Below are 27999 nucleotides of genomic sequence, written 5' to 3'. Positions count from 1 at the left end.
TTGCAGTCTGAGATTTTTGCCAAGGGATGTTGTGAGATTCAGTGAGTTTAATAATTTTTGCCAGGTTGAACAAAGAAAGGGACAAAGGTCGCTGCTGTACTCTAAAAAAAAAAAAAGAGTAAGGGCATTGCTGTCATCTGCTTTCTTCTTCCAGCAGTGGGTCCGCATCTTGCTCCAGGAGTGGAGACATGGGTGTCCCCTCCCTTCAAGAGCATCATGTATTCCTTTCCCCTGTAGATACATGAGAGAAACAGAAGAGGTAAGAAGCCCAGCAGCCAGGGAACACGGCATTGAATTAATAGTGAAGCCTTAGTCACTACAATCCTATTGCTAACAAAATTTTCCCCTGGGCTTATTTTTCACCTCGGAGGCAGTTTGGGAATTCAGTCTCCATTAAGGTGTTTAGGGAAGTTAGAGCCATTGTTTTGGGCTGCCTACATTTCCAAGCAGGCTATACTATATTTCTTATACTTTGATCACTTTTCACAGGTTTTCATCATTTTGATGAATTTTTACTGATAAAATATGCTGCCAAAGCTACTGCGCTGATATCTTTTTCTTTTGCTGACAAGAACATTTTCTGCCCGTAACCGCTTTTGCAGGAAGAAAGGTTTGCTCCAGCCAAAGCTCCCAAGGAGTATGGGCTTGGAGGTTATCATTCCTGTGGAAAAATTTCCAGAAATGAAATACATTAAGCAAGTGCCTCACTCCCTGACTCTCTGAACATGGCAGCTAGTGAGGTTTCCATACAATGGTTTCCCTGTCATAAAAATATTCCATATGCTGCCGTAGCTAGCCCAGTTTTCTGTTCATGAATGCAGTGTCAAAGGTGTGGGACTTCCAGCCACCGAGGCTGGATAAATAGGGGGATTCATAGAAGCCAGCCAAACCTGGGCCTTAGTTAAATCCATGGAACATTTGGAGCTGACTTCAAAGAGAAGTCAACCGGGTCTGAAATAAATACTGGGCTGGCTGCAGCAGAACAAGCTTCCTCGTACATCCCTTCCAGCCTAGGCATGATAGTCAACAGGCTTTTCTAATGAGAAGGTAACAGTACTTAAGTTGCAGAAATACACTGGAAGAAGTAAGTCTTTGTAGAGGTCACCACGTCCTTGTCGGATGGGAGTAGCAGCTCCTCTGAATGGCTCCTAACCCATTTCAGTCAGAATTACTCTGGTTAACAAAACTCTCCTGTTAGCGCTAATTGTGGCCCCTTTTGGCTGGCCCAAGTGAGATGAGTCAGCTCCTGAGAGGAGCTCTGCCAGCATACTGAAATCCCAATGATCCCTGGCTGCCTTTCCACGTGAGCTACTCTGTGGGCACATCTTAATTTTTCCATCTGTCTGCCAGTGAACTTCAGACGACACTCTGCCTCAAAACCTGTTGATGTTTAGCTTTGCCTGTTAGTCAGAAGTGTCTTTACCAGTGAGGTTTAGGATCAGCTGGGAATAGATGTATAATTTACGCCACAGCACAATAAGCCATTTTTAAATTGAAATACACGTGTTCACCTGCTTTAGACTGCGTTGTTTAGCTTTCTCCCATGGGTGCAGCCTTGGCCTTTGGTACCAGTTAAAATCTTTATGAGAGGGGGGAAAAAGGGGGGATTTATTTTCTTTAGTTCCATCACAGCTTTTGTATTTCAGTGATGGACCATGATGGTACGTGGCAGTTGTATGGAGAAAAAAGCCTGGCCTCTCCACTGGAAGGAGCTGGCGGGTGAGCAGGAGGTGTGCTGTAAGAAGCATGAACGCATCCATCAAAATTAGTTTATTTCTAAATGAAATTGCCTGTTACAAAGCATACCTGTGAGTGAAACAAGGGTTGGAAAGGATGTTCCGAGACCCTGTTCACTAAAATCCCTGCTGCCAAGAGGAGTTTATTCCCCGCCCAAGCTGTCTAATTCCATGATTCAGTCAGCAATGGTATTTTGATGAGTCTCTTGGCGAAAGACATTTGATTGGAAAATGCTAGGCCCTTTTATTTTTCATTATTTTGTTTTGTCTTTCTAAACGCTTCCATGTGAGCAATTCTACTCATCTTTAAAGAATGCATGTAGGAAGAAAGATGTGTTTTGAAGCGTTTTGCTAGTATTGCTTGTGCTGGAAAAGGTCAACATGAAAAATCTCCCTCTAAAATTATTGTAGACTGTTACTGAAGGAAATGTGTATTATAGGTAACAAAATGGGGCTTTCTGTCCCAGCTTGCCCAGCAAACATATTTTCTAGAATGTCTTATGAATTCCTGGTGGAAGCCACGGGTTTTTGGGGGTTTAAATCCGATGTTACACCGAAGGCTCACGCCGCAGCCTCTGGCCTCAGGAGCCGGTGTGCCCTGCGCAGCGCCCACCCGACGGCGTGAGGGACGTTTATTTATTATTTTCCCCCTGTTCGTTCTGGTTCCGTGAGGCGGCCCTCTCACTGCAGGCCGCCTTTCCGCCAGCCCTGCTGTGCGGGCCCACCAGCAGCAGCCCCGGCTGCCCTGCCCGGGGCCCGCCCGCCCCCGGCCCTGTCCGGGCGGTTCGCCCAGGATCGCTGCGGCCGCCGCGGGCCCCGCCGCTGCCGTCACGGTTTCCAGCGGCCGCGCTGGGCCGGCCCTCCCCGCCCGCGGCCCTCCCTCGCCCCAGGCGGCGGGGCGGGCAGAGGGAGCGGCGGCCGCAGCGGCTCCTCCTCCCGCCGCGCAGCAGCAGCAGCACCCAGCCGTCAGGACGGGCGGCGGCCGCCGCGGCTCCCCGGGACCCCGCGGTAGGACGGGGCAGGGGGCGAGGGGCGAGGGCTGCGGGGCCGCGGGCCGGGCCGGTGTCCCCGGGGCGACGGGGAGCCTGTGGCCGCAGGAAGGGGGCGGCAGGAGCCGGGGTGCCCGACACCGGGCCGGGGTGCCCGAGGGACACCAGCCCCGCGGCTGGTACAGGGGGAGGCCGGGGCCTGCCGCAGCTCCGCCGTTCGTGGAAAGCAGCTCATGGTTCTGAAGGAAATGAGGTGGTTTCAGACGAAAAAATAGTCGTTTTGCTCTTGTAGTTGGAGTTCGGTACGTTGCCTGTGCCGTTCGTTTATCTTTAACGTCCCATGTTGATGTTGTTTTTTCCTTAGAAGAGGAAAAAACCCAAGATGGTAGCCCTGTCAGCAGTTACACAATGCTTTTCCTTACCAAACGTTCCTTTCTACAAACTGCTTGTCATGTACTTTACTTTTTCTTATGCTGCACATACCTAAAGCGCCTTAAAACTGAAACCCTTTAAACTCTTGCTATACCTTAGCTAGGTGTTTGACAGAAAACAGCTTAAGCATCTCATTTTTCAGAAGAGCAGAGTCCCTCCCTGTCCCAGTCCTGTTCCTGGAGGAGAGGGGCTGGGCAGTAGCTGGGGAGCGTCGCCTCAGGTTGGTTTTTTCCCCCTTTCTCAAGGTAGTGGTAGTTCCTGGAAGCCTCTTCCTGCTAAAGAGGAGCAGTTGGGGGAGAAACCTTCTGAAGGGAGCGGCAGGGGCATGGAAGGCAGCGCAGCCAGGAATGGGGATGGATGCGCTGGGGCAGGAGGCGTGGAGGTGAAGGTGTGGGGAGAAAAAACTGACACGAGGGAAGAGAGGTGCTGGTGCAGTGCGTTTTGGTGAAGGAGCTGGTGAGTAGGTTGCTATGCATCTAAAAGCCTGGCTGCTGTAGGTGGGGGTTCGTTCCCCGACACCCCCAGCACACGGGGTTTCCTGCCGAGTGCATCAGTATTTTCTGTTACCCTGGGGCGTGCCTGGTAACATCGGAAGCTGTGCAAACCCAGTGCGTGGCTGCTATGAAGCTTGAGTGCGTGAGCGCATTCCCCACAGCTCGGCTGTGTCTGTAAGTTCCTGTTCTTGAGCACCTCTGAGAGTCACGCAGACCACTCTCCTCCCGCTGGGGCAGATGATAGCTTGCATGGGGCACTGCTTCCAGTTTTGCCCAGGGCCTGGTCCCCGCTTCATTTCTTCTGAGGTTTTTCTTTCTGAAAGTGCCCCTGTAGCTACTTCTGTGACTTTTTCTCCCCTTGCCCCCAAAGCACCATATAGAATACAGTGTACCCTATATAATAAAGAATCAGCAAGATTTTGAAGGGCCTGATGGTTTTATGTCTATGTCGACAGTGATATTTATGTACCTTTCTCTTGCCTGACCTCAGTGTGAGGTTAGGAGCTCAAACATCTCTGTGAATCTGGACTTAAAATTTCTGGAGTACTCGTCACACGCTTTTGTATGCTGTGTCACTTCTTTAGCTTGTTGTCTATAATCCCCAGAAGTTCTGAATCATCAAACTGGAAATTCTGTGAAATGTCAGAAGTCACTAAAAGATATAAAAAACCCACAGCGAGATGGAGACATTTTATGAAGGTATTTAGAGAAAAAACATTGTGAAGGCGGTAGTGTTAGGTAACAACTTAAAATACGTAATCCAATCTAGTACAGACAGTTAAGCTAAGAAGTCTGTCTGGTTTGAAGGCTACAGGAGATGCTGTTTTCTAGACCTCTAGCAAGTTTCAGAAGATGGAGCATCCAGAGGGTTTGTTCAATAATGCATTAATCAGAGCTAAGATAGAGCCTGTCTTGGTTCTGTGATCTGCAATCTAGGGATAAAAAAGGACGTTAAAGCAGAGATGTAATCAAAAAGAGCTGATGATTTAATGGTGGCTACAGGAATAGCACGGCTTTTGAACAAATAGAAAGTTTACTTTACTTTTAGCCAAGGCTCTGTGTAGGCATCGATAGAAAGTTCTCAGTCAGCTTTGAACTGCAGTTAGAGGCTTCACTTCAGTGGACAGCAGAGTAGCAGCACCGATGTACTTTCTTCATACAATTGTCTGCTACTTTGAAACATATGTTTCTTATTGGGTATATTAAAATTGTATTATATAAACAATTGGAAATAAGTGGAGATTTGTCAGCTGTATGACTTTTGTTTTGGGCTGTTTTGAAGAAGGTAGCAAAAGCGTTAAAAAAAATAAAAGGCTGCATGTTTATTCTCCTGTGAGCAACACTTTCACCCATTTGAAACTTGGGTTCTCATGCACTGAAGCTAAGTTGGTCCCTTTGCTTTTCCTGTTGCCGGTTTATTTGAAAGCAGGTGTGTTTGATGTGAATGCCAAATCACCTTCAGGCGGTTCCCCAAGCTGGGAAGAATGTAATGTAAGCCAAAGGGCAGCACTAAGTATCTACAGTGTATTGCTTCTATTGTTGCTCCATGTTTGTTCTAGATTTTATCAGAGCTCACAGCAAAATCTTGATAGGAGGTTAGATCCTGGCTTGAGCAAGCCTGGAGTCAGTTATGGGTCAGAGTGGAGACTTGCTGGTGTCCTCCTGAGAGACAATTTCATTACCTGCGTGTGATTACCAGGCATCTGATCCTGCCTACACTTAGCAGGTGTTTTTTGTGGGTATGTGTGAAATTGTATCCCTACTATTCAGCAGTCACAGGTGCTGAGTGTGGACCAGTGCTAATCATTAGATTGTAGGGGCTTAGACTGAATAGTCTTCAAATGTTGGATGTTTGTTGGTTTTGTGGTGTTTTTTTTTTTTAAACAAACACAACCCCATACAGTCCTGCTGCTTGGCTGTTCCCTGTCCGGTGGAGAGCATCACTGTGCTGTCTGACTGGCAGCAGTAGGCTCTTCTTCTAAGATAGACAAAGAAATGGAAAGAAGTCCTTCTTAGATGTTGCTTCTTTTTTTTTTTCCTTACACATTGTTTGAGATAAGATACTGTCTTGCTGAATAATAGGAAAGGTTAAACTTTTTTTTCTTTTTTTTTTTTAATTCTTATTTACTACAAAGCATGGGTCGTTTTTTTGAGGGCATTGGGAAAGTGTTCGCCAATAGGTCACTCCGTTCTAACTTTAGCTCAGCTGTTGTCCTGAGGAAGTGCTGGACTTTATTGTTTCCTTCCTTCTTTGGAGCCATTAATAAGTATTTGTTTCATCGTTAGGAGAGGTGGGCCTCCAATTCAGGCTCTTAGATCCCAACTTCTGTCAGGCTTAAGAACTGTCAACCAAAATAATCCCATATTAAAGATCCAAATGGGTTTTAAACCTTCGCAAGGCCTCTTGTTTGTGCTAAATCTTACTATAGCCATTGAGTCAATATGTATGTGAAGTGATGCTCACTGTAATTTATGCATGTAATTCACATTCCCAAAGACCTCTTGCCTGTATAAAAAAGCATGTTAGATTTCTAACTTTGGCCTAACAAGTTGCTCTAAATTTGTCTGCTTTAGGAATCTTAAGCACTATGTGAATATCCCTTTTATTGTTGCTGGAGAGAACAACTTTAAGTTTGGAAAATTGCACTCCTGTAAACACTGCACCTATCTGTAGTCCAAATAACTGGTTATTGGTGCACTTGGAAGTGTTTTTAGAATACATTTTCCATTAGCTAGGAGAATAAATGTATCTTACAAATGTTAGGATTTTGGTGGGGAGAAAACCCTTCTTTTTCAGTAATAAGCGTTAGGGACCAAAGTTTGTTCATCCCACATGCAGACTGGATTTAAAGGTCTTGCTTGCTTTGAACTTTGCTGTTTTATGGTTGTTGTGAAATACCTGTCTTTCTAGTTAACTCTGCTAAATTGGCTTTTTCTTGAATAAGTTAGAAAGAATTAATCAGCTGAAAATCAGTAATTCTTTATAGTCACCAATGAATGAAGTGTGTCCATTTGCTCACTGACAAGTAATAATCTTGCTAGTGTGGCTGAACAGCTGTGTAAGCCCTTCGCTGTTTAGAAAGCATGGAAGCCATCACCTTTAAGAAAAAGGTAATGCATTTGTACACTCCTATTTACCTCTTTTTTTTTTTTTTCAGCTGCAGAGTTCCAAGGCTGTCAGCCTGGTGCAGAACACAGAGGTTTTGTGCACAGCATAGGGTACGTCCATGCAGCTTTTAACTAATGTCCCATAGAGGTCCTGTAAGTGTGCCTTTCTTTGTGGAGTTGTCAGTTGAACAGCTTGGTGGTGTTTGGCTGCTTCTGCAGCCCCAAAAAATCTAAATGTAGGAAGTACTGGCGGAGGACCTAATGGAAAACTTTTGTCGTGCTTTAGTTCCTGTTGCTTCGCAGGCCTGGGGAAAACCCTCTGCTTTCGCAGCAGGGCCACTCCCCCCCGACTCTGTGCTTCAGGCTCAGGCACAGCAGCTCATTTAAAATAGGTGGTGTGAAATGAACAATTAGGTATTTTTCTAATAACTGTTTTAGAGGACTGAACATTATACTATTGTTGTAGTTCTGTAGGATTTCCCACAGAGTGTACTTTGTGAAATGGTCCAATTGGTATTTACCTATGCTGACTTGCACTGATGATGTAAAAATTTGTTCTTGCATGGTAGAACTTAAAATAGAGTATAAATCCCTGAGGCATTAGTCAGTTGAGAACATAATTCAGACTATTTATAGCATGACTTTTTCGCAACACATAATTTTATATGACAAGTTAAGAGTTTGAAATAGAACAACTTAATTCTATTATTTCTTCAAACATCTCATAAACCTATTTTGGTCTTATTTCTTGCTTGCTGTGTTGTTAGGGAAGTGCCTTTATCTGTGTTGTCATATCTGTTTTGACTGTCTGTATTGTAAATACTACAAAGAGAACATTGCAAGAGTGTGCTACAGAAGGAAATGCTTGGATCAGGGCGGAGTCGGAAGCCGAAGTGAGGTTGACCTTGGTGTGTCATGTTTTTTCTGCATGTGGCTCTTGAGAATCCATACAGCTCAATTAAGTTATTTGGGTCTTTTTGCCTTAAGTATATATGTAGGGACTGACAAGTAAACCCAGAGAGGTCTGTGGTCTTCCCAGAAAGTCACAGATGCTGAATGAAACTCTATGCTGGTGGAATAATTGTGAAGCTACGTAAGCAGCACCTTCCCGATGATGAAATGCTGCCACTGCATGGTAACTTTATATTACCTTTTTCCCTCTCCCCTGTTGTCTGCTGTTTGCACCCCTAAGACAAAAGTCCGTAAAACCAAGCACAGGAGTATGTTTCTTTCTGTTCACTTGCCATCTCTGTGGTTCGGTGCTGGTGAATAGTGTTACATTGCCATCTCTGGCAGACCCAGTGATGCAGGCAGCTAGAATATGAGGTTGGCCTACGTGCACTTTCCAGTTTTGCCCCTCTGCAAAGGATGCAGCCCTTGAATTGTCGGGGAGATGTACCAGTGAGAGTATGCTCAAGCTGGGACAAGCCTGTGTCATGAAGGAGACAAGGGAGCTGGGGCTTTTGGTCCCTGTTTGCCCGTGTAACGCAGCAGATGCTGGTTATTGTTACTAGGTGTTTAAAGAACTTTGTCATAAAGTGGCTGAGTTGCCTGTTCCATCAGAATTAACCCTCTGCAGGCTTCTGAGGTGTTAGTTGAATGTGGTGTCATTTTTGTTTTGCTTTGTGTTCTTGTTAGCCAATAAAAACAAGCAACAAAAGGTACTAGTTGCAGGTCAGAGTGAGTCACCTGGGAAATTCTTTGTGGGCTAGATGATCTCAGAGGTCCCTTCTGACCCAAGTTATTCTGTGAAACGCAGAGTTTGTACTGGTGCAGGTACCGTCAAAGCAGTTGTTTCGCTACTTTGGAGAATCTTATTTTGTTCGTATGTTCTCTGTTTCTCTGTTTGTTTCTCTGTTATGTAGATTGTTTCCAACACTGTTCAAATTACTCTTCAAGTAATGTTTAACAGTATAAAAGTATAAAGTATAAAATATTTGAAGTGGGCTAGTCTTATATACAATTTAAATCATTGCTGGAGGTTTAGGAATTGCAGTGCAAATGTGCACTTCTGTCTAGAATCCATGACACGAATCACCTTGTGTCAACATCTCCTGCAGTGGTACGCCTGTAATGTCATGGTTTATGCATCTGTTGCTGAAAAAGTTAGATGAAGTTCTTATTTAACATTTTTACAGCTTGATTGTGGCTTATGGGTCCATCTTCCCATTCAGCTGTTCTTCGTTGGCCATAGTATCTCCCCCCTGCTCTACCTTATTTTGACTAAGGCTTGTCAGCGCTACCTTTCTGATGCTTCCCCTCCTGCCTCTGCTTACCCCACCAGGTCAAAAAAATGCTAGATTATCTTCCAATACATTATTTCTGTAATGATGATGATGGAATTAGCAGGATCATCAAAACGAAATGGGCAGTGTCCCTGACTCATAATACTAGCAAGCAGTTCAAAGGGTAGTTTTAAAAGGCCCCCTTATTTTGATTTCTTCCTGTTTCACCATCTATTCAGAGATGTGGGTTGTTGTTTGGGTGGGGGGGGTTTAAAGAAACATCTTTTTGTAGAAAATGGATGACGTGTTAGTACTCTTTGAATATACCTTTTGGGATGAAGACTAGTAAAGTTTCCTAAAGGTGAGCTATGAGTTCGAAGTTCTGTGTAAAAGAGCTTTCCTGAGTTTTGGCCGGCATGAACTCAACTACTACGTTAAGCCCTGTTGGAAGGGGAATGCATTCTACTACATCAGGGGTTTTTTTGTAGTGAAAGGAAGGCTAGGCAGGGAGTCACATACATAGAAGACAATGCAAAACCAAATTATGGGGCTTTTTATCTGTCAGGGTGAAAAATACTGCACCTGGTACAGGCCTGTGTAACGCTGTGCTGCAGTGTGTAAGTCAAAGATAAATCTTGCTCAGGCTCAGGCTGGTAAAATAGCAGTTAGCTAGTATGATGCTGGCTGTGGCTTGTCCTTGTCTTGCAAAAGCACAGTGGTGGATGCCTGAGTTCATCTCTGATGAAAGTCCACAGCGTATTGTAAGGTGGTAAGTTCTGTTGGGCTGATTTCACAATGAGGGATCAGTCTCGGAGCATGTTCTGTAATTTATAGCTTTAGGCAGCCTTTTGTACTACATCCTGGTAATTAACCTGGAGTAGGAGTAAAGGCCCAGGGTTTAAATTTACTTGGTGTTCCCTGGGAAGTGGGTGTAATAAAAAAAAATACTTTGAACAAACGTTGGTCATGGTTTTTTAATCCTTTTTTGCCCTCAAATTATTGGGCTTTGCTGTAGCTGGAGCCTGAGCAGCAGCCACTGAATAACTTCTGGGAGTGGGCATGAACGCAGTGGCTGCGCTTATTTCTATTGCACCTTAAAACAGAAGTTTTCTGGCACCCTTAAAGTTTTATTCTTTACTTCTGCCATCATTGTGTAATTTGTATTTTTGTTACATCTCCAGCTGTAGTCCTTTTCTGCTGTGGCTTAGAGGAGCCTATTTTCAAGAGTCCCATTTAAAGTATATTACAGATTGAATCTCTTATGAAAACAGGTCTGTTCCTTCGTAGCTCTGCTGAAGCAGCAGGAAAATGCTCAAGAGCCTGAGCGATTCATGGCCCGCAGAAGTGAGAGTGCAATGTCTGTGGCAGGAGTAAAACTTCAGATCTTTATTTAGAATTTTGAGGTGGACCTCCAGGGTGAGCACTGGGAATGGGGAGAGGACTGTAACCGTATTTGTTCTGTATTTTGTTCGAGACACTCCCACTTTCCATGTGTGGTTTGGTTGCCTGGATTTTTTTCCTCCTCTTAGGCACTGCTGCTTTTATGGCTGAGCAAACACAGACCTTGCTGTTCCTGTATCTTCCCACACATTATTTGTCTAGCAGGGTGTACTTCTGCATCTTCTGTTCCCTGGCCTATGCCACCACTTTGTCAGGAGGCGAGTGCTGGTCATCACTAACAATTTTAGTAAGATGTGGATGTAGCCAAAGAAGTCTGGGAAGATGGGCTTAGAAGATTCAATGGAGACAGGCTTGTGAAGTGGCCAACAGAGACCTGATGAAGTACAGAAGAGGTGGTGATCAGGAAGTTTATGAATATAAGAACTTGGTGCCTTTGTGGATCTGGTTTGCCTGGAATCAAACCAGTGGGGAAAGTCTCCCCTTGGAAAAGTCCTGGATAGATGCAGCGTTTAAAAGAAGCAAGTAGAACGTTTTGAGAGAGAGAGGTGGGGTTTTTTTTTCAGATTGCTAATTAAGTTAGCCATTATTTCTCAACCTCAGCTTTAATTACCAAAAGTATCTTTTAATGTTGGGTTTTTTTCAATTTGAAAGGAATGTATTACATAGGATTAAAAGCAAGCAAACAATCCTGCTAACAAAAACAATGGCTAGCCCGTTTCTCCTCCCCTACCACACAAAACCCCTCAACCGTTTTTGCCTTAAATTTGTACCTAAAGCTTTATTGAAAAGGGGTCTTACAATTTTTTTATATCCTTTCTTTGTATTTACATGCAAAGCTAAACATAAATAAATAAATAAAAAATAATTATGGTTACACATGAAGGAAAAAATAATTTCAATGCTGTAATAATTTGTATATAAAAGACATACCTGTTGACATTATGCATACTAAGAATCTGGGTTGTGGTTTTTTAGTTTGTTGTTTGAGTGACTGGAGTAATAATTGCTCTTTTTTATTTTAGTACCATGGCTATGTTTTATTATGTAAAGCCAATTTCTGATGTAGCGGGGCTCTGCAATACCAGGCTGCCTTCTCTTGGGTGTTGGGTTTGGTTTTTTGTGTTTTGGTTTGGTTTTGTTCTTTTTTGGTTTATTTTGGGTTTTTGCTGGCCTCTGTCCACTTCTGTGCCCCCGTACCTGCCCAGAGGCAGCAGTGGAGTGGAGCTGGCAGCATGGGCAGCGCAGGCAGTGGGCTGTGCAGCTGCCCTGCCACCACATAAGCCGTCCCAGCGTGTGGCTGGGGCCTGGCAGCTCCCTCCAGCAATCAAACATGCCTTTGTGCAGGCTGTTAGGAGCATGGCAAAGCACCAAGAGGAAGCTGCCTGCTCTTTTTCCAGCAGAGGAAAATACATGTTTTGCTTTCAGCTCTAATCAGGAATGTTGAGGTTTTGCTTTTTGGCCTCATGAGCTTGGGGTCTTAACAGCCCTTATAAGGGTAACAGCAGGCATTGCCCCCAGCAGCTATGATTCCCTTGGGATAACAGTATCTTGCAAGTGCTGTTTGGATGGATTTTATAACTTGAATTTGCATCTACTTTAGTAAAGTGTTTCGTTTATAGTGTTCTGTAAATTTGCAGTGAAGTGCAGTGGCTTTTTCAAGATGTTCAAGCTGGAACATTGTCTCTCTAGAGCATTGAAAAAGTTCCCAGGTAGCTGCTGCCATACCTTTATGCTCTTTATGTTAGTATTTAGCATCAGTGAATATTCAAAAGTAAAAATGCATTATTTTGCTGAACTGCAGGGGTAACCATCAGAGACTTTTTTTTTTCCCCAAGATTCAGCTTTAGCATTAAAAAGTATCCTAATGTAGGATATGCACTGGGTACACCTGGAAAAAAAAAAAGAATTGAAAAATTGCTCTCCCTTACGACTGCTCTGTATGGAGTTCGTGCTCCCTTGTGTATATCGCACAGTAATTGTCTTGTATGCCAGATCTGGTGCTGTAGGTTTTATGCACTGTGTTTGCATATGAAATGAAAAATTACATAAAGCTTAGTCATGTAGAGAAGTGCTTGTATAATCAAAAGGGTGTTGTCTTTTCAGCTGTAGCAGCTGATCTGGTAAGGGATGCTACTTCTTTCAGCAAACTCTTCCCTCTTAAGTAGGAGAGTGGCTGTTTTATAGGTAGCGGTGTTATTTTGAACTTTCAAGAGTCTGCTCTGGAACCTGTTTAAACATTTAGGTTTTTCTTAATGTGGCCCTGTAGAACATAATTTGCTCTGCGCAGAGGTGGTAAAATAAATGCTAGCAACAGCCTTGATGTTTAAATTATTCCAAAACTCCTAGATAGCTCTGCAGTGAAAGATCTCATTGGGAACCAAGGCTGAAGGTAATGTGGGAAAAACATTTACCGTGTGATGGAGAGAGCATCTTTTAAGCATCTGATACAATACAAAAATTTAAGTGAGCCTTTACCCTTCAGACATAATCTAGTTATGAACGGTGGGTGTCATGTTAGCTAATCTGTAGTCTGTTCTACCAGCTGAATGCGCGGAGTAGGGCCATGAGGTTTGTAGGTGGCTTTCTCTTCCTGGGACCTTTCTTGAGACATTTAAATGTGGCCATTTGTGATTGACAGTTTACTGATTTAAAGCCTTATTTGCTTAATACACTTTTAGTGTGCTCTGTCATTGCGATTTCTATTAGTTTCTTTCTTTAAATTTAAATGAGTACATGCAGTGTGAAGTCCAAATAATTTTTAAATAAATTGAAGATTTCCTAGTTGTATTTTCCTTAAGAAAAAAAGAAGAAAAAAGCATTTTTCCGTTCTGGTGTTGCTATGCTCAAGAGTCATGGAAACCAGAAAAGTAAGTTAAAGTGATCATGCAAAACAAAAACAATCCCACAAAAACAGCACCTCCCACAACCCAAACCAAACACAAAACAAAACAAAACTCCACAGCTGAAATCCAAAACATGGCAAAACAAGCCAGGTGCAAAAGGTAGTGCTTTAGGGGAAAGAGGGGAAAGAAAGGGAGGGGATACTGCTTGCATGGCAGTTTAAAAATAGATTGGGAATTGTCACTAAAAATAACCTTGAAAAAGTTAAGACTGATTATGGATGTTTTTGTCCTCTGGAACAAGTTCCTTGAGTTACTTTTACCATCTGTTTAAAATAAGGCTTTCTGTGTGCTGGAAAACAACTCTCGTTTTGTCCTTCATTTAGCTGTCCTTCCTTTTGGACAGCTAATGAGTCTGCACTTCTGTGCTCCAGAGGCACTATCAACTTTGAGAGATAAATTTGTTCTGGTGATCTTATCCTTTCTGTCAGCCCTTCATATTTTATGGCAATGCTGTAAGCATGAAGTGTATCCTTTCCACTTCTTACTCTGACCTTGCACTTTTGCAGATGCTTGCAGTTAAATGCATTTTAACACCTCTCATACAATTACTCACTTGAAGATATAGCTGGTTTGTCAGACTGTTCTGTATGGGTTGCAAACTTCTGGAGACTTTAATAATGCAATAAAGTAAGCTTTTTGAAGTCATACATCCTTATCAACATAATAGACAAAGCAAGCAGTAAGTAGTAATTGAAACAAATAAGAAAAATAGTCTGAGGAGTGAATTTACAACTGCTTAGGTACCTGAACATGTTCATTGGCCTAGCAAAGGGAAAAGCCTGTGCAAGTTGTGTAGTTTACGTCTACATTTTGGTAACTGGCTGCTGCAAACATGTTGCCTGTTAATTTTATTTGGTGTAATTAGTGAAGCATGCCAGAAAATAACTGTTATCACATGCACTTTTCAGATCTTTGCCATGAGTTACCCTGGCTGTCCCCCAGCAGGTGGATATCCACCAGCAGCCCCAGGTAAGTTGATCAGATGAAGTAAACTGGTTAAATGGCTGTGGGTGATCGTATCTGGAATGGAAAGGTGGCGTGGACAAAGAACCGGACTGCAGAGGGTTTTCTTGACTCACTAAAATTTTCTATGCTCTCTTGTTAAGTCCTAATTTATCTTGGCTGGGGATTCTGACTTCCGTAATGTGGGTGCTCTACCACATGCTCATATAAGGTCCATTTTCATTCATCTGAGATGCAGCACACAGCACTAGGAGATGGTCATAATTTGACCAAAATTAATAAACGTCAAGGAACAGTGTCCTGTCAGTACTGAGTCTTGAAGGGAGCTGGTGAGAAAAATTAGTATGGGGAGAAATCAGTCACACAATTTAAAACCATATCCCACAAAAAATTAGGGCTTTATTTATGACATTGTCCATAATTCACTGTTCTTAGGCAGATGGTTGTATATGGAAGGAGTAGGGCTGTTAAAAAGGATATCAATTACAATACAAAGATGATGAAATGTGTAACTACTGCTTGGTATCAGGGTGAACTTTACAGTTGTTGGTAATGAAACTTAGAGTTGTTAGTATTGTTGGTAGAAAGAAAGGGCTGGAGCTATATGGGTGTGGTGAAGTGTGGAGTTTGGCAAGCTAACTCGGGAAGGGGAAGCAGTATACAATGAGAAGCCAAAACTAGCCTGGGAGGGTAAGTCCTGTTTCACAGCAGAATATTCTGGCTTAGACTGCTGTGTGGAGAAGTCTGCACTGCTGTCTGCAGCCAAGTTCTGTGACTTGTGTATCTGTGAATGTACTGTGTCATGCTCTGTAGACATCTCTCAAATTGGCAGCCTAAAAGGCATTAATAATATCTTCCTACTGGAAGACCCAGACAACTTTGTAATTTAAAGGAAACTACTGTCTATTCAAAATACAGTGTTTACAGTATGAACTCTGAAGTGTTAAAACTTTAAAATATCTTCAGGGTTGTTGTAAAGGGCAGCTTACAGATTCAGTGATAACCAGTGTGATTAGAAATATCCAGTGAGGCTTTTCTTTACATCGTAAGTGTACTGCTGTCCTGCACCTCTTCAGTTCTTTTTCCTTCTCCCAAACTGCTACTCTTGAACAGACATCACATTAAAAATTTAAGTAAGGAGTAAGTTTAAAAAGATGTAGTTTTTTGTTTTAGCACAGCTGTTTGATTTCAGGTAGCAGTCCTTGGGGCGGTGCTGCCTATCCACCTTCAAACCCACCTGCAAATCCTCCTCCAATTGGACTAGAAAATGTGGCTGGCTATGCCAATCAGTTCAATCCCAACTACATGGCTGGAATGGTGAGTTTGCTTTCATTTAGTGTGTTTTACTATGACTTTCTGAAGTGCTCAGATATGTTTCTGGCATTACCACTGACAAGTTTATTGCTTGAGTTCTGTGACTGTCTAGTCTGTTTAGATGTTGAGCATTCAATATCATCTATTGAAGAAAGTGGTTACTGCAAACTATTTCTTATTTTAGGAAAGCAGACTGTGAGTTAAACGTTGATTTGAGAGCCTAACTTCAAGTGTCATGGACATAACAACAGTGTAACTTGGCTTTTGCTGTGCAGACAAATAGGGGACAGGCTAACACTACTGAGTATCTGTCCATAGTCACACTGGCAAATGCAGTTCAGATTTTGCCTGTTACCTGGGTTTTGGCCAGTCTGAATAAGGAACAAGGCTGTGCAATTTGAGGTACCGGTGACTTATTCCTGAAAAGAATATGGGATCCGCTGTCTCCTATAAGCAGTGATGTTTAACAGATGGCAGCAAAAACATTTTATGTTGACTGGAGAAAATGCACACGTTTCCAATATGACCTTTTTTTTTTTTTTTTTTTTTTGCATATAGTAGAAGTGAGTGACACTTATGACAACTCAGTCTTCAGAAATCTGTTATGCTGCATAACGAATGCGCAGTTTGTAGGAAGGCATTTGAGTTAGATGCCTTTCTGAGGCAGCGATTAAATTCCGTGATTTGGCAGCCTGCCGTCAAAATGAACAACAAACTATCTAGGGTGCACCACAGCAACTAGCTTCTGAGAACACTGTAATCATCAAATGTCAGTTCTTCTGGTTCCCCTGTAGAAGAGGGCCTGGGTGTGTCACGTGGGGAAGATGATATTACATGTGGAGTGGAGTATCTTTGTAGCAGTTTCGGTAGATGTCCTTCCAAATGTAGAATGCATCTAGTGCATCATAAACCAGCCAGAGGTTGCTCATAGTAAATCCCTGCACTCAGATGGTGCTGAGGTCATGTAAAGCAGCCATGGACAAAGAAGGGATAAGCATAATTTTGTGTTGCTGAAGTAAGCTTTTAGACTAAGAGGTGGGTGGCTGTTGGTGCTCTTCTGTGTGAGTGGTGTCTAATGCTGGATGTAGTGGCAGGTATGGGTCTCTTGGTTCTGCTTCGTGATGAGTGGCAGCTGATGCAAGAGTCAACTGAATACAGGGGGTTTTCCGTCTTGCTTTCTAGCAAGACGTGATCAGTGCGAAGTTCTTTTGCGGATGCAGAACCACCCATCTGTGTTGGTGGGGAGGGAGGCTGTATCGTATTAAGTACAATATTGTAACGCAACCATTTGTACACCTTCCTGTCTCTTGCTTTATTGGCTGTCATTGCAGGCATCCAGCCTGGCAGGGACCTTTGGAGGGACAAATGTACCACAAGGCATATATCCTTCAACACCTGGGGGTTATCCCCCAGTCCCTCCTGGTGGCTTTGGGCAACCTCCGTCAGGACAACAGCCCTCTTATGGAGGGTATCCACCATTAGGAATGCCATCTTACCCACAATACCCAGGTGGCCCTGCACCAGGCCAGCCACCGCCTGGTCAGCAGCCTATGGGCTATCCAGGACAACCACCAGCAACATACCCAGGGCAGCAGCCCATGCCGAATTATCCACCAAACCCAGCTGTGAATCCGCTTACGCCCTCTTACCCGGGAGCTACTGGGCCTACGGTCTCTCCTGTAACAGTAAGAGCATTCAGTGTTTTGGTTCTGAGATGTGACCATGTGTATGTTTCTCTACATTTCCTTTGTGTGTGTAAGTGTAAAGCAACCCTAAAAATGAAAAGAGGTCACGAAAAGAAGTTTAACTAGAGAGAGATGGATCCTTTCCAAATGCAAGCAATACAGGCTCATACGACTTGAAACAAATGCTGTTTTGCCATATTGTCCAAGAAGAAACATTTGACGTGAAATCAAATTTAATGAAATTTGCCTTTCCTAATTAACAAAGTGCTGCCAGTTGTATATACAGGTTCATCAAACTTGAATTAATTGGCAGCAGATTTAATATTGGTGAACCTTCTTGACCTTTAATTTTCTCATAATTTGGCTATTGAAAGGAAAAAATTGTTTAAGGTGGTGTCTTTCTGAGTTCTCTCTGTTACTTTTTTAACAAAAAGAAGATTGGTAACAGTGGTCATCTTTCCTAGGTAGTAAATCACAGTATTTTACTGATTGACAATAATACACAACTCAACTTGGTCTGATTTTAGCATGGAAACCGAGGCACAATCATGGATGCACCGGGATTTGACCCTCTGAAGGATGCAGAAGTCTTACGGAAGGCCATGAAGGGATTTGGTGAGCAGTCTGTGGATTTACATTTCAGTTAAAAGCAGAATTGCAGCTTTGATTCAGCACTGATCTTTCTCCATTGTTATGTGTGTACCGAGTGAGCCAGTTCACATGGTATTGTCTTTGGTTATGAGAAGAGTTACTGGAAGTTCATATAGGCATAAACAATACCATGAGTTTGGCATTTGGTTTTGGAGTTCTTTTGTTATTCTTTCTGTTTTTTGTGATGGGAGTAGAGCTTCAAGTTCTGTGGTCATACACAAGAGGAGATACTGTAGGTGAATTCAAGGCATACATGCCCTTCAGTTGGGTATAGAAAAGGTAATAAATGGAAATGGAAAGCTGCATCCTCACATGACGTGCCTGCTTATTCTGTGGTGTCTGTATACATTGACAGGAACTGATGAGCAGGCAATTATCGACTGTCTCGGAAGTCGTTCAAACAAGCAACGGCAGCAGATCATCCTGTCCTTCAAAACAGCTTATGGAAAGGTAAATACCTCACGAGAACAGAAGGAAGAAGAATAAAGAGCCTACCTTCACTGGAAGTCAGAAGACTTGGGGTTTGGAAAAAAAGATTGCAGGTTGCTTAAGGGGAACATGGGGCACAAGTCATAGCCTGTTTAGGGTTCTGCTTTTACCCACTCTTGACTTGTTCATGGCATGTTTCAGATGAAACATGTAAAGCAGTTTCTCTGCTAAATGGATGCGTTGACTCTGGTCTGTGCAGTCTATTTAGTTGGACCTTAATGACCTAGATGTACATGTTACATTATGCTGTTTTTAGTGTTGTTAAGGGGAATAGCTTTACTTTGAAGATATACTATTGATGCTTACACATAAAGAATTCTACTTAAAATCCACAATTTTTGTGCTCACATTTGTCAGTTTTGGTCTTTATGGTTTTTTGCTTGTTTTTATTTCTCATTAGGATTTGATCAAGGATCTCAAGTCTGAGCTATCGGGTAACTTTGAGAGGACAATCTTAGCAATGATGAAAACACCTGTCATGTTTGATGCTTATGAAATCAAGGAAGCTATAAAGGTTTGTGTCAGAGATGAAAATTTATAAGATGGAGAAAATACATGAGCTGATAAAATTTTTGGTAATCTTTTAAAAGCTTGGACTTGCATTCCCTCCTCTCTGTCCAGATATTCAGCCCACTGTTTGACTGAACTGTATCCTTTTTCTTGGAGGTGTATGATAGTACAACTGAGAAATGTTATTCCCATAGGTTATAGGTAAAGACTATTCAATAGGATGGTGTGGTAACAAAAAAATATTAATAAAGAAGTACCCAGAAAAGGCAGAAACTGAGTTCTAACAGTTTCTGCAGTTCATTTATTACATAGTCTTGAGTAAGCTACTGAGACGGCTCTCTTCTAAGCCAGCCACTGCATGGGGTGTCTTTGTTTCTGGGTTTTTGCTTTGAGCTGTGATGGATCTGATTATAAACCCGCTCGACTTTGTTTCCAGTGACTTTACACTTAGTGCTCAAGAATAATTAAGAAAACTAGGTTCATAAAGATTTTGGACAGGGTGTACCACCTTCTTATCTTTTCCTCCACCTCGAAATTATATTTCCCTAGCCCGTGCTGAACCTTTTCTGAAGTGTTATGGAAGTATTGTGTACTTTCTCTTTAAAACAATCAGACTATTTTATAAATGTTTAGTTTTTTTAAAATAAAAACAGGTCAAACATTTGTATTTCAAGACAATGTTTAAATGAAGGTGAAAAAAATACTTCCATTACTAAGTCAGTACATATATTTACATGTTCTTTGGGCACAATTTTCAAGTAGCTAGGAGGATGAAGGAGCATTAGCTGTGTTGTAATTGCAACTGCTATGTGTTAGTTAGTGAAAGTTACTATGAGAATTAACAAATTCATCTTCAGTGGTGGAAAAAATTTATTCTTAAAATGACTAAAATGGGGGGTGAAGGATGACGTTTTAAAATGAAATTTTCTTTTGATAATTATTTTCATTATCTGCCTAATTTGTATCTTTAATACATAGGATTTAGCACTTAAACTACTTTGACTTCTCCTATAACAAGATTATATTCTAAATTGTATTTTGTTGTATAGTTTTATTACATTTCTTTTTATACTAGGCTGTAGAAGCAAGATGAGAATCTGGAGTGTGTTTTCTCCTTATGCTTTTTTTTAGGGCGTTGGCACAGATGAAAATTGCCTCATTGAAATCTTAGCATCTCGCAGTAATGAGCATATTCAGGAACTCAACAGGGTCTATAAAGCAGGTTAGATTTGTTACAGTTCCATCAGAATTTTCTTCTTTTTCGTTCTTAATTACTGATTGACAGTATGAGTTTAGGAAATGAACAGAGGTGTATGATGATTCATGGCTGTGTGTCTCTTCCAGAATTTAAGAAGACTCTGGAGGAAGCAATAAAAAGTGACACATCTGGACACTTTCAGAGGCTTTTAATTTCACTTTCTCAGGTACTTGCACGCTAGGATTTTGGAATTTGGGTTTGTGTGTGTGTTTGTAGGGTTGGTTTTGGTTTGTTTTTGTTGGTGGTTTTTTTTTTAAAAAAAGGTCCACCAGTAACATATTTGCATCTTCAAATTCTTTTAGGGAAACAGAGATGAAAGTACAAGTGTTGACATGTCTCTTGTACAAAAAGATGTGCAGGTCAGTGGAAATTCTTCTTCATTTCTACGGTGAACTCAATACACTGAAATTTGACTGTGTGGCTTCTGCTTACTCTTAATTTTGGAGACCTTGTGACTTCTCCTGATGTAGTGCTTATGTTTCAGTGGATGGAAGTGTTAAGAAAAGCCCTGACAGAGCGTTAGAGCCATGTAGCTCCCTTACAGAGATGGAGCTCTCGCAAACAGAGTCCATGGGGGGGGGTGGGGTGGTATCTCTTTCTGTCAGCTTTCTGGCTTTTCCAGGTGTTGCGTGACTCTACATAAGTCCCGTGACCATTGTGCTGCCTATTATGGGAATGGTCCAAAGAGATTTGAGGTGATATGTGTGTGGATTAGATCTTAATCTGTGCAACACCTGCATTAGCCTTTGCCTGTTATTGAAGGAACTCTGGATTTTTGCAGCAAATAAGGCACTTGGACTAGTAACTCGCCCAGATAAGTTTTTTGTATGTTTTGTTTCACCACATAGCCAAGAGAAAACCCTGGATCATTTCAGTACACTGCTGTCATATAAATAGTAATCAGCTTTCTACGTAGTATGCCTCAGCCAAAAGACAAGAAAATGCCAGAACATCCTTAAAGGTGTAGAAAAACAGCCAGACGTAAACCCAGTTAGGAAGGACAGTCTTCAGTTATTTTTAAACAATTTTCCCTTCTTTAGTAATCTGGAGCTCTTGTGTCTGAGCCCTTAGTGTCAGTAAGCTAGGAAGACTGCAGGCATAGCACATTGTAGGGAGGTTAGAACTCTATATTTAGTTGCTTGCTCCTGTTTTCCAGCAGTACATAGACTAAGAAATAAGTATAAAAGGAGGGCAGGCTATAAGGAAGCCGATCTGAAACTCAGCTTTTCAGCCCAACTGCTTTTCTGAGTAATGAAGTGTGAATTGCCATCTGTGTTCAGGAGCTATATGCAGCTGGAGAGAACCGTCTAGGAACCGATGAATCCAAATTCAATGCCATTCTGTGCACAAGAAGCAGGGCCCACCTCAGAGCAGGTAATGGTGTCCTCTGTGTAAACAGTAACTTGGTTCTGTTGTAGGTAATGATAAAAATGACTCCTGAAATCTTTCTCTCCCATTAACAGTCTTCAGCGAATACCAGAGGATGTGTAACCGGGACATTGAAAAAAGCATATGTCGTGAAATGTCTGGAGACCTGGAAAAGGGCATGCTGGCAGTAGGTATGTGTCGTCTTAGCCAGGTCATTCCTGGTATTCCACTACAACTGGCTCAGATGGTGGCATCTGTGACTCCAGCGAATGATGGTGTTCTTAGTAATAATTCCAGTTTTCTGCTTTTAATGTTGAGCTTTCTGTGAAGTCACTTGTAAAACAGGCCACTTAATTTACTTCAGAATGACAGAGGAAGCTTTTGTTTCGGGCAGCTGCAGAATTTAAATCTCACATGTTCAAGTGTGGAGGCAATTATTAACTGTACTTGGCATTGTTTTAAGAAGTGATGAGGACTTGTTCCAACCGCTGAGTCAGTGAGAATGGAGTATGTGGGACAGCTTTGGAAATGAAGCAAAATATAGGCATTAACCTTCTAATTAGTTACCTCTACCTCTGTTTAGTAGAAAGAAAACTTCAATTTTGTTGCAAAGGGGTTAGTTTTTCCACATTTCCTGTAGTTAAGCTTTGCTAAATGTTTTTAAGTGCCTCCAGTATTTCTGAAAAGTAAAGGCTCTTATCTCAAGTCTACTGTTGTCCCTTAGGAGGTAGTCATTAGTTTCCATGAGGTTGGGACAAGGCCTCAAGCTGTTGTGCAGTACTTTTGTTTGGAATGTTTTGTTCCAGATAAAATTGTGGAGTCTGTCATCTTTCGTCTCTCATCTCTTAGACAAGACTGCTTCTTTACATCTCCATTCCTTTTTCTGTTTATTATTGTGAATTTATTGTGGTATCTAGAGCCGCTCCTTTAAAAGTGTTGTTCTTTGGTGTTGAATATGTTAGTGAAAAGTGAGATACATATATATATATATATATATAGCGCCTCCTACCAAAATAACTAGGAAAAATGTACTTTGCATCACTTGGAAACAAGATGGGAGAGGAAATTTGGCTCAACTGCAACAGATTTTTTTTTCGTGGAAGTTTGTAACAAAATCTTGCAAAACGGGAATCAGTTTTAAAAGCCTCATATTTTTTTTCACTCCTATTTTGTGCATATGTGAACTATGTAACTATTCTTACTCTACTTGGCCAAGCTGTCACTATAGTGGCTTTTCAGTGACCCAGACTAGGTCCAGCTCTGTTGGTGTGATTCAGAATTTATCACCTCAAAAAGTATTGTTAGAAAACCAAACTTAGGAAAAATAATATTTCCCAGTGTTTCTTGGTAAAGAAACTGTACTGTCAGAGTTAGGAAGTCCTTTGACTTAATGGAGCTTTGCAGTCACTTGACAGGTCCCCATGTAGATACAGATTCAGAATTGGGACTGTAGCTTGCAAAGAAGCCAGTGGCCCTTTGAGCAAGCATTGTCATTAATATTTGCTGAATAATTCCTTTATTGAATAGATTTTGGTTTAGTTTTTATTTATTTATATGTGTATATATGTATATACACATATATAACTATATTGGTCAAAGATGTTAGCATCATTTGTTCTGTGAACCTTATTTTCAGGAAAAAAAGGTTTTCTAATTGAATATATTTAATTTTGCTTTCTTTAAAGCTTTCTGGATTGTACAACTGGTAACTTACAATAACATCTTCAGACATCTTAAAGTGCAAGTGTGGTGTTTTAGCTAAATACTGTGATAAAGAAACATGTAATTCATTTGTCATTTGTTTTTGAATTCTATTATACTTATCATTGACAACTGTGCATGGTGAACTGCGCTCTCTCATCTACATTTTTCTATTCAGAAATGTACTTTTCCCTATATAGAATGTGTGTTGCTGTGAAACACGTATTTAGGTTTACCCCTTTGTTCTGTATTTTACGTGATTGCTTTTGATACCTTTTTGTGCTATAAAATACCAGCCAGGTGTGGTTTGTTTTCTCTGTACTTTGCCACAGATTGCATGATTGTTTACTTGTAACCAGCATAGGATCAATATATAGATTTTAATTCTGAAGAGTGATGGAGGCTTCTTTCATCATCCTGATTAACATGACAGTAACTTGATTTAGATTTTGTTCTTTAAGATTTCTGATGAACTGTGCTAATTAAATATAAAGTCCAATCATTATTAAATAAGCATGTTAAGAATTTTTCAGGTTTCCTGGTGAACTTTGTGGCTAAAAAAACCCAATAATGTAACTAACTTTAAACGCAAGGGTGAGGTTTTTGTCGTAGGCGGCTTCCCAACTTATATTGGGGCAGAACTTGAATTTCTCATACCTTTCAGGTACGTGGCCTAAGAATTCTTAAATTAGGGAAAAAGCCAGGAGCACCACTATGTGTTCTTTCAAGTCTTCTGCCCACTCCCCATCCTCTCTTTTTCCCTTCATAAGCAAGAATCTGGTCGTTAGACTCTTTTAAAGATTAATTATGGGCACTTCATGCTAGATGGTTTCTAGTGACAAAAAAGTTGGCCTTGAGCCATGAAATGCAATAGGCTCTTTATTGCAGTTGCTGTTTGGATTTAAAATCATTTCAGTGACTAACTGAAGGAGCGGAAGCTGCGTTGTATTGGTGTATGTTTATGTAAAATTAAAGCATGTGACTATCCAGGGTAAGCTCAAAAAATGAATGTGAGTTCTGACTGGGGAGGAGTACCTGATTTCTGTAATACTGTTTCTTTTTGCAGTTAAATGCCTCAAGAACACACCGGCTTTTTTTGCAGAGAGATTGCAGAAAGCTATGAAGGTAGGTGCCTGTGACTATATACGTAAACTTAGGGTGTGGGGTTGGTGGTTTTTTTTGGTTTTGTTTTGGGTTTTTTGTATGCCTGTACAGCTCATACATTCAGCTGAAGGTATGACATTTTTCAGTGGGCAGATGACTAACAAGGTGCAGTCATTATTATGAAAGGCTGGGAAAATCCAGCTAATTTGATCCACTTAACAAAGAGATGCATACAGCCATACCTTAAACAGAGTAACTTTCACTTGGTAAAATACAAATATGCTTAACACTCACTGAAATTGATACCTTTTAAGTCGAGAGCTCTAGCTGAAAGAAATAAATAGGCCATTAAACTCACCCAAATTTCCTGACCCCCTGTGCCTCTGACAGTACCCCCCACTTCTTTTTTTCTAACTGTTCTTGTGCAGAGAAATGACTCTTAGTGTCCTACCAGTAACTTTAATTTATTAAAGCATGATAGGCTGAACTCCGTTCAAGCTTATTGAAATCAGTGGGATTATGCTAATAAACGGTTATTTATGGGGTGATGATTCATTTTATTATATTGTTTTTACTAGTGCTGTATCATCCAACATTTCCACACATTATTAATACATTGTATTGTTGTTTTGTTTGTTGCAGGGAGCGGGAACAAAAGACAGAACTCTAATTCGAATCATGGTATCACGCAGCGAGGTTGACCTGCTGGACATACGTGCAGAATACAAGCGGATGTATGGCAGATCTCTCTACACAGATATCCATGTAAGACTTGGAGATTTTATCTTCCCTGCTGTGACATCCTTTCTGCTAGTAGAACACGGACCCTTATGCTGAATAGCTATTAACTGCGCTGAGCGTAGGGCTGTGTTTGGTTGGCTGTGTTTGTCAGGAGAGTGGAGGCTGAAGTGCCAGAGAACAGACAGCGCTTGCTTTTGCTTGGGGACCAGATGGGCTAGAGAGGGGAAGGAAGCCAACAGACAAGGAAGGAAAGGGGTATTGGTCCGGAGGGGTTTCAGAGACCTGGTTTTAAGTCTGGTCTCTCTCCCAATCTCTGTATATGATCTTGTCAAAACCATTTAGTCCCCCAAGTGAGTAATGAATGGTGCTCTACCTCGTGCCTGTGTTGAAAGAGTGCAAAGCTCCTGATAGGCTTTTAAGAGTCGGCTGCCTCTTTCTCTTGAAATTACAAGATTTTGAAAATCAACTTCAGATTCTTTAGCAGTTTATCCACCCTACTACTGCTGTTAACAGCTGTAGCAACAGTCAAGAGGATTCCTTGCCGATGGAGAAGGCAGGCAGAGCTGGAGGAGAGTGAGTGGTACCACTTTTCATTTACCTTGTAGTGAAGGTGCCATATCTGTTGAGCCCCTGTTTATTCCTCCTGCTGTCGCTGCTGAGGGCCTGCAACTTGGTGGTGTTTGGAAGGAATCCTTGCAAAGACAGTGAAGCCAAAAAGTCTTGATGTGAGTCTTCTGCCAGCAACAATATGGTCTTTCTGCCCATGCGCCACAGAGGATCACCTAGCAGAAGTTTTTCCCAAGGGTGTAACTCTGGAGTAAAGATGTGCTTCTGCTACAGTAGTTACATGCTGTGTAACCACCAATGTCTGAGTAAAAAAACAGTGAGACATTGGTGGAAAAGCTGGAGACACACCCTCACCCCCTTCACTCTCTTCCTCCCCTGCGCTTTTTTTTTTCTTTCCCCTTCTCATTTGATCTGACATTAAAATAATTCTACCGTTCAGAAACAGGCCATACCCATTTAATGGGCTGAACTTACTTTAAAACTTCGTTTCAATGAGTATGGGGCATGCTCGTCCACAGTTACATGTACGTAAGCTATACTTTGTATTTCTATAAAAGTAAAGCTGAAAAAATCTTTGCAAAGGAAATTCTTAGTTCCTTTCTTTCTTCTTTTTTTTTTATTAGTGCATATATAAACAGAAATGTTTTATATTTTGTAGGGAGTGCTCTACACATGCACAGGATTTATCCTGTTCTTTGAGGTGTCTTTTTGTCACTATTGTAATAATTTTGATCTGGACAAAATGGTTTTCAGTCATACCTGAAGATGAAGGACGAGATAAATGCACTAGCTGAAGCTGTTCTGTGTAAAGGATTGTCAGGCCTCATCAACCAAAACTAGTTAATGAGCAGCTCCCAGGGAACACTCCTTACTCCTAAGAGCACCAGGCAGAATTCAGCTGGCGGGGCCTTTCGTCATTAACTACGTGTGTGAGTGCATCCATACCGACATTCACTGCCCACAACATGAAGGATGTTCTCTAATTGTGGAAAAATCTTTTTGATATCAGGGCATTGTTTTTAATGTTTAACATAATAAAGAGTAAACTTTCAGTTGCTGTCCCTGGAAGAATATCCACACTGACTTCAAGGAAAAGCGCTTCTGTATTATTTTTCCCATAGTTTCATACCTTTTGCTGGAAGACAGCTTTTTAGTCAGATTTTTTTATTGAACTGTTCTCAGGTAGGTAGTTGAACCTTTACACCAAACTCAGTTTGATAAAGAAATATATTTTCTATTGACGCTTCTGGTTCCAGTTACAGAAGGAACACATTTTACCGTGTACTTGTATACGTGTATTAGACTGATTTCTAATTAGCTTTTTTTTTTTTTCTTAAGAGGTTAACACCTGCTTTCCTTCAGCCCTGGATGCGTTATCTTTTGGTCATTCATATCATATTTACAATGCTTACATTTCTTTTCTTCTGTTTCAAAACACAAGTCTTTTTAACTTTTCTTTTTCTGGGTTCCTTTCCAGGATGATACTTCAGGAGACTACCGGAAAATCCTACTCAAGTTGTGTGGTGGAAATGACTAAATGGAGCATTGAGCTTTTCTTAAAAAAGCTGCTATTTCCATTTTTTTGCTTTAAAGCACCTTCTTTTTTTTCTCTGCAAAAGTAAATATAAAATGACCTGTTTCTCCTAAAGTAATTACATTTTAAAAGGAGTGCATATATCTTTTCTTCAGTTCAAAAATAGTAGGCAGTACATGCCCCCAAAAATATGAATATCATGCTTCTGTGCCATCTGCTCAGGATTCTGTATAGTACTTTCAGCAATCCGTGAATGACAGGTCATTATTTCTTTTTTGCTTATATTATACTGAAATAATATGTTTGGTTTATGGAACAAAAATCACAGTTGTATGATTGAAGGTTTTATTTTCTATAAACTTTACGTGCCATTTTAATGCAAGTTTTATATATATTGTATGCAGAGTTGATTTCATGCTAGCCAACTCCCCGATGTGTGGAGAGAACAGCCTTGAGATTTTGTGTCTGGTTAGGACTGTTCTTTAAAGAAGTATTGTGATGTTCAGTTTTCTTTGCTTGATTGTTTTTAAGGAAGTTGTGTTTCACGTTTCATTCTCACTATGGCAGTTGTCACAAGGCAGTAATAAGGTTGACAATAGTAAATGTTCTATGGTTTATGTTTTAGGGTTTCTTGATTGTGCCTTAAAAGTATGTATGTAAGAAGAGATTATGAAATTAAAGCTGTCTTCTAACTTTTTGCAGATCATGTGCTTGTTGGTGTTCATGTTGATTTACATGTGAGTGATGACTCAGTTTATGTAACTTAGTGTTTTCACAGAAGTTCTCTGCTTGAATCCACAGAAGTATTCAGAAATTGTTGTGTTGA

At 41.2% G+C, this 27999-nt stretch overlaps 1 protein-coding gene across 5 annotated transcripts; it reads left to right on the top strand.

Moving 5' to 3' along the window:
* The first annotated feature begins 175 nt into the window (after window positions 1-175).
* On the top strand, window positions 176-27879 carry ANXA11 (annexin A11). 5 transcript variants are annotated; one of them, XM_055720388.1, is made up of 16 exons: window positions 2647-2744; window positions 6810-6870; window positions 14197-14257; window positions 15444-15568; window positions 16897-17250; window positions 17778-17865; window positions 18257-18351; window positions 18791-18904; window positions 20032-20122; window positions 20245-20324; window positions 20461-20517; window positions 21439-21532; window positions 21622-21717; window positions 24294-24352; window positions 24974-25096; window positions 27117-27879. In XM_055720388.1, the coding sequence occupies exons 3-16, from the start codon at window positions 14206-14208 to the stop codon at window positions 27174-27176; spliced, it is 1488 nt and encodes a 495-aa protein (XP_055576363.1). In that variant the 5' UTR covers window positions 2647-2744; window positions 6810-6870; window positions 14197-14205; the 3' UTR covers window positions 27177-27879. The 5 variants fall into 5 exon arrangements, with proteins under 5 accessions (XP_027652982.2, XP_055576364.1, XP_055576363.1 ...); XM_027797181.2 differs by lacking the exons at window positions 2647-2744; window positions 6810-6870 and adding an exon at window positions 176-259; XM_055720389.1 differs by lacking the exon at window positions 6810-6870 and having other exon boundaries at window positions 2599-2744.
* The last annotated feature ends 120 nt before the right edge of the window (window positions 27880-27999 follow it).

The sequence above is a fragment of the Falco cherrug genome, chromosome 9 (genome assembly GCF_023634085.1).
Source record: "Falco cherrug isolate bFalChe1 chromosome 9, bFalChe1.pri, whole genome shotgun sequence".
In the NCBI taxonomy this organism is placed as follows: domain Eukaryota; kingdom Metazoa; phylum Chordata; class Aves; order Falconiformes; family Falconidae; genus Falco; species Falco cherrug.
This window is presented reverse-complemented; position numbering and strand designations above follow the sequence as displayed.

Excerpts from the sequence above, each read along its gene's own strand:
- ANXA11 (XM_027797181.2), top strand. Across the intron at positions 20,123-20,244 it reads CAACAGGGTCTATAAAGCAG|AATTTAAGAAGACTCTGGAG; the intron begins GTTAGATTTGTT and ends TGTCTCTTCCAG. Across the intron at positions 20,518-21,438 it reads TTGTACAAAAAGATGTGCAG|GAGCTATATGCAGCTGGAGA; the intron begins GTCAGTGGAAAT and ends ATCTGTGTTCAG.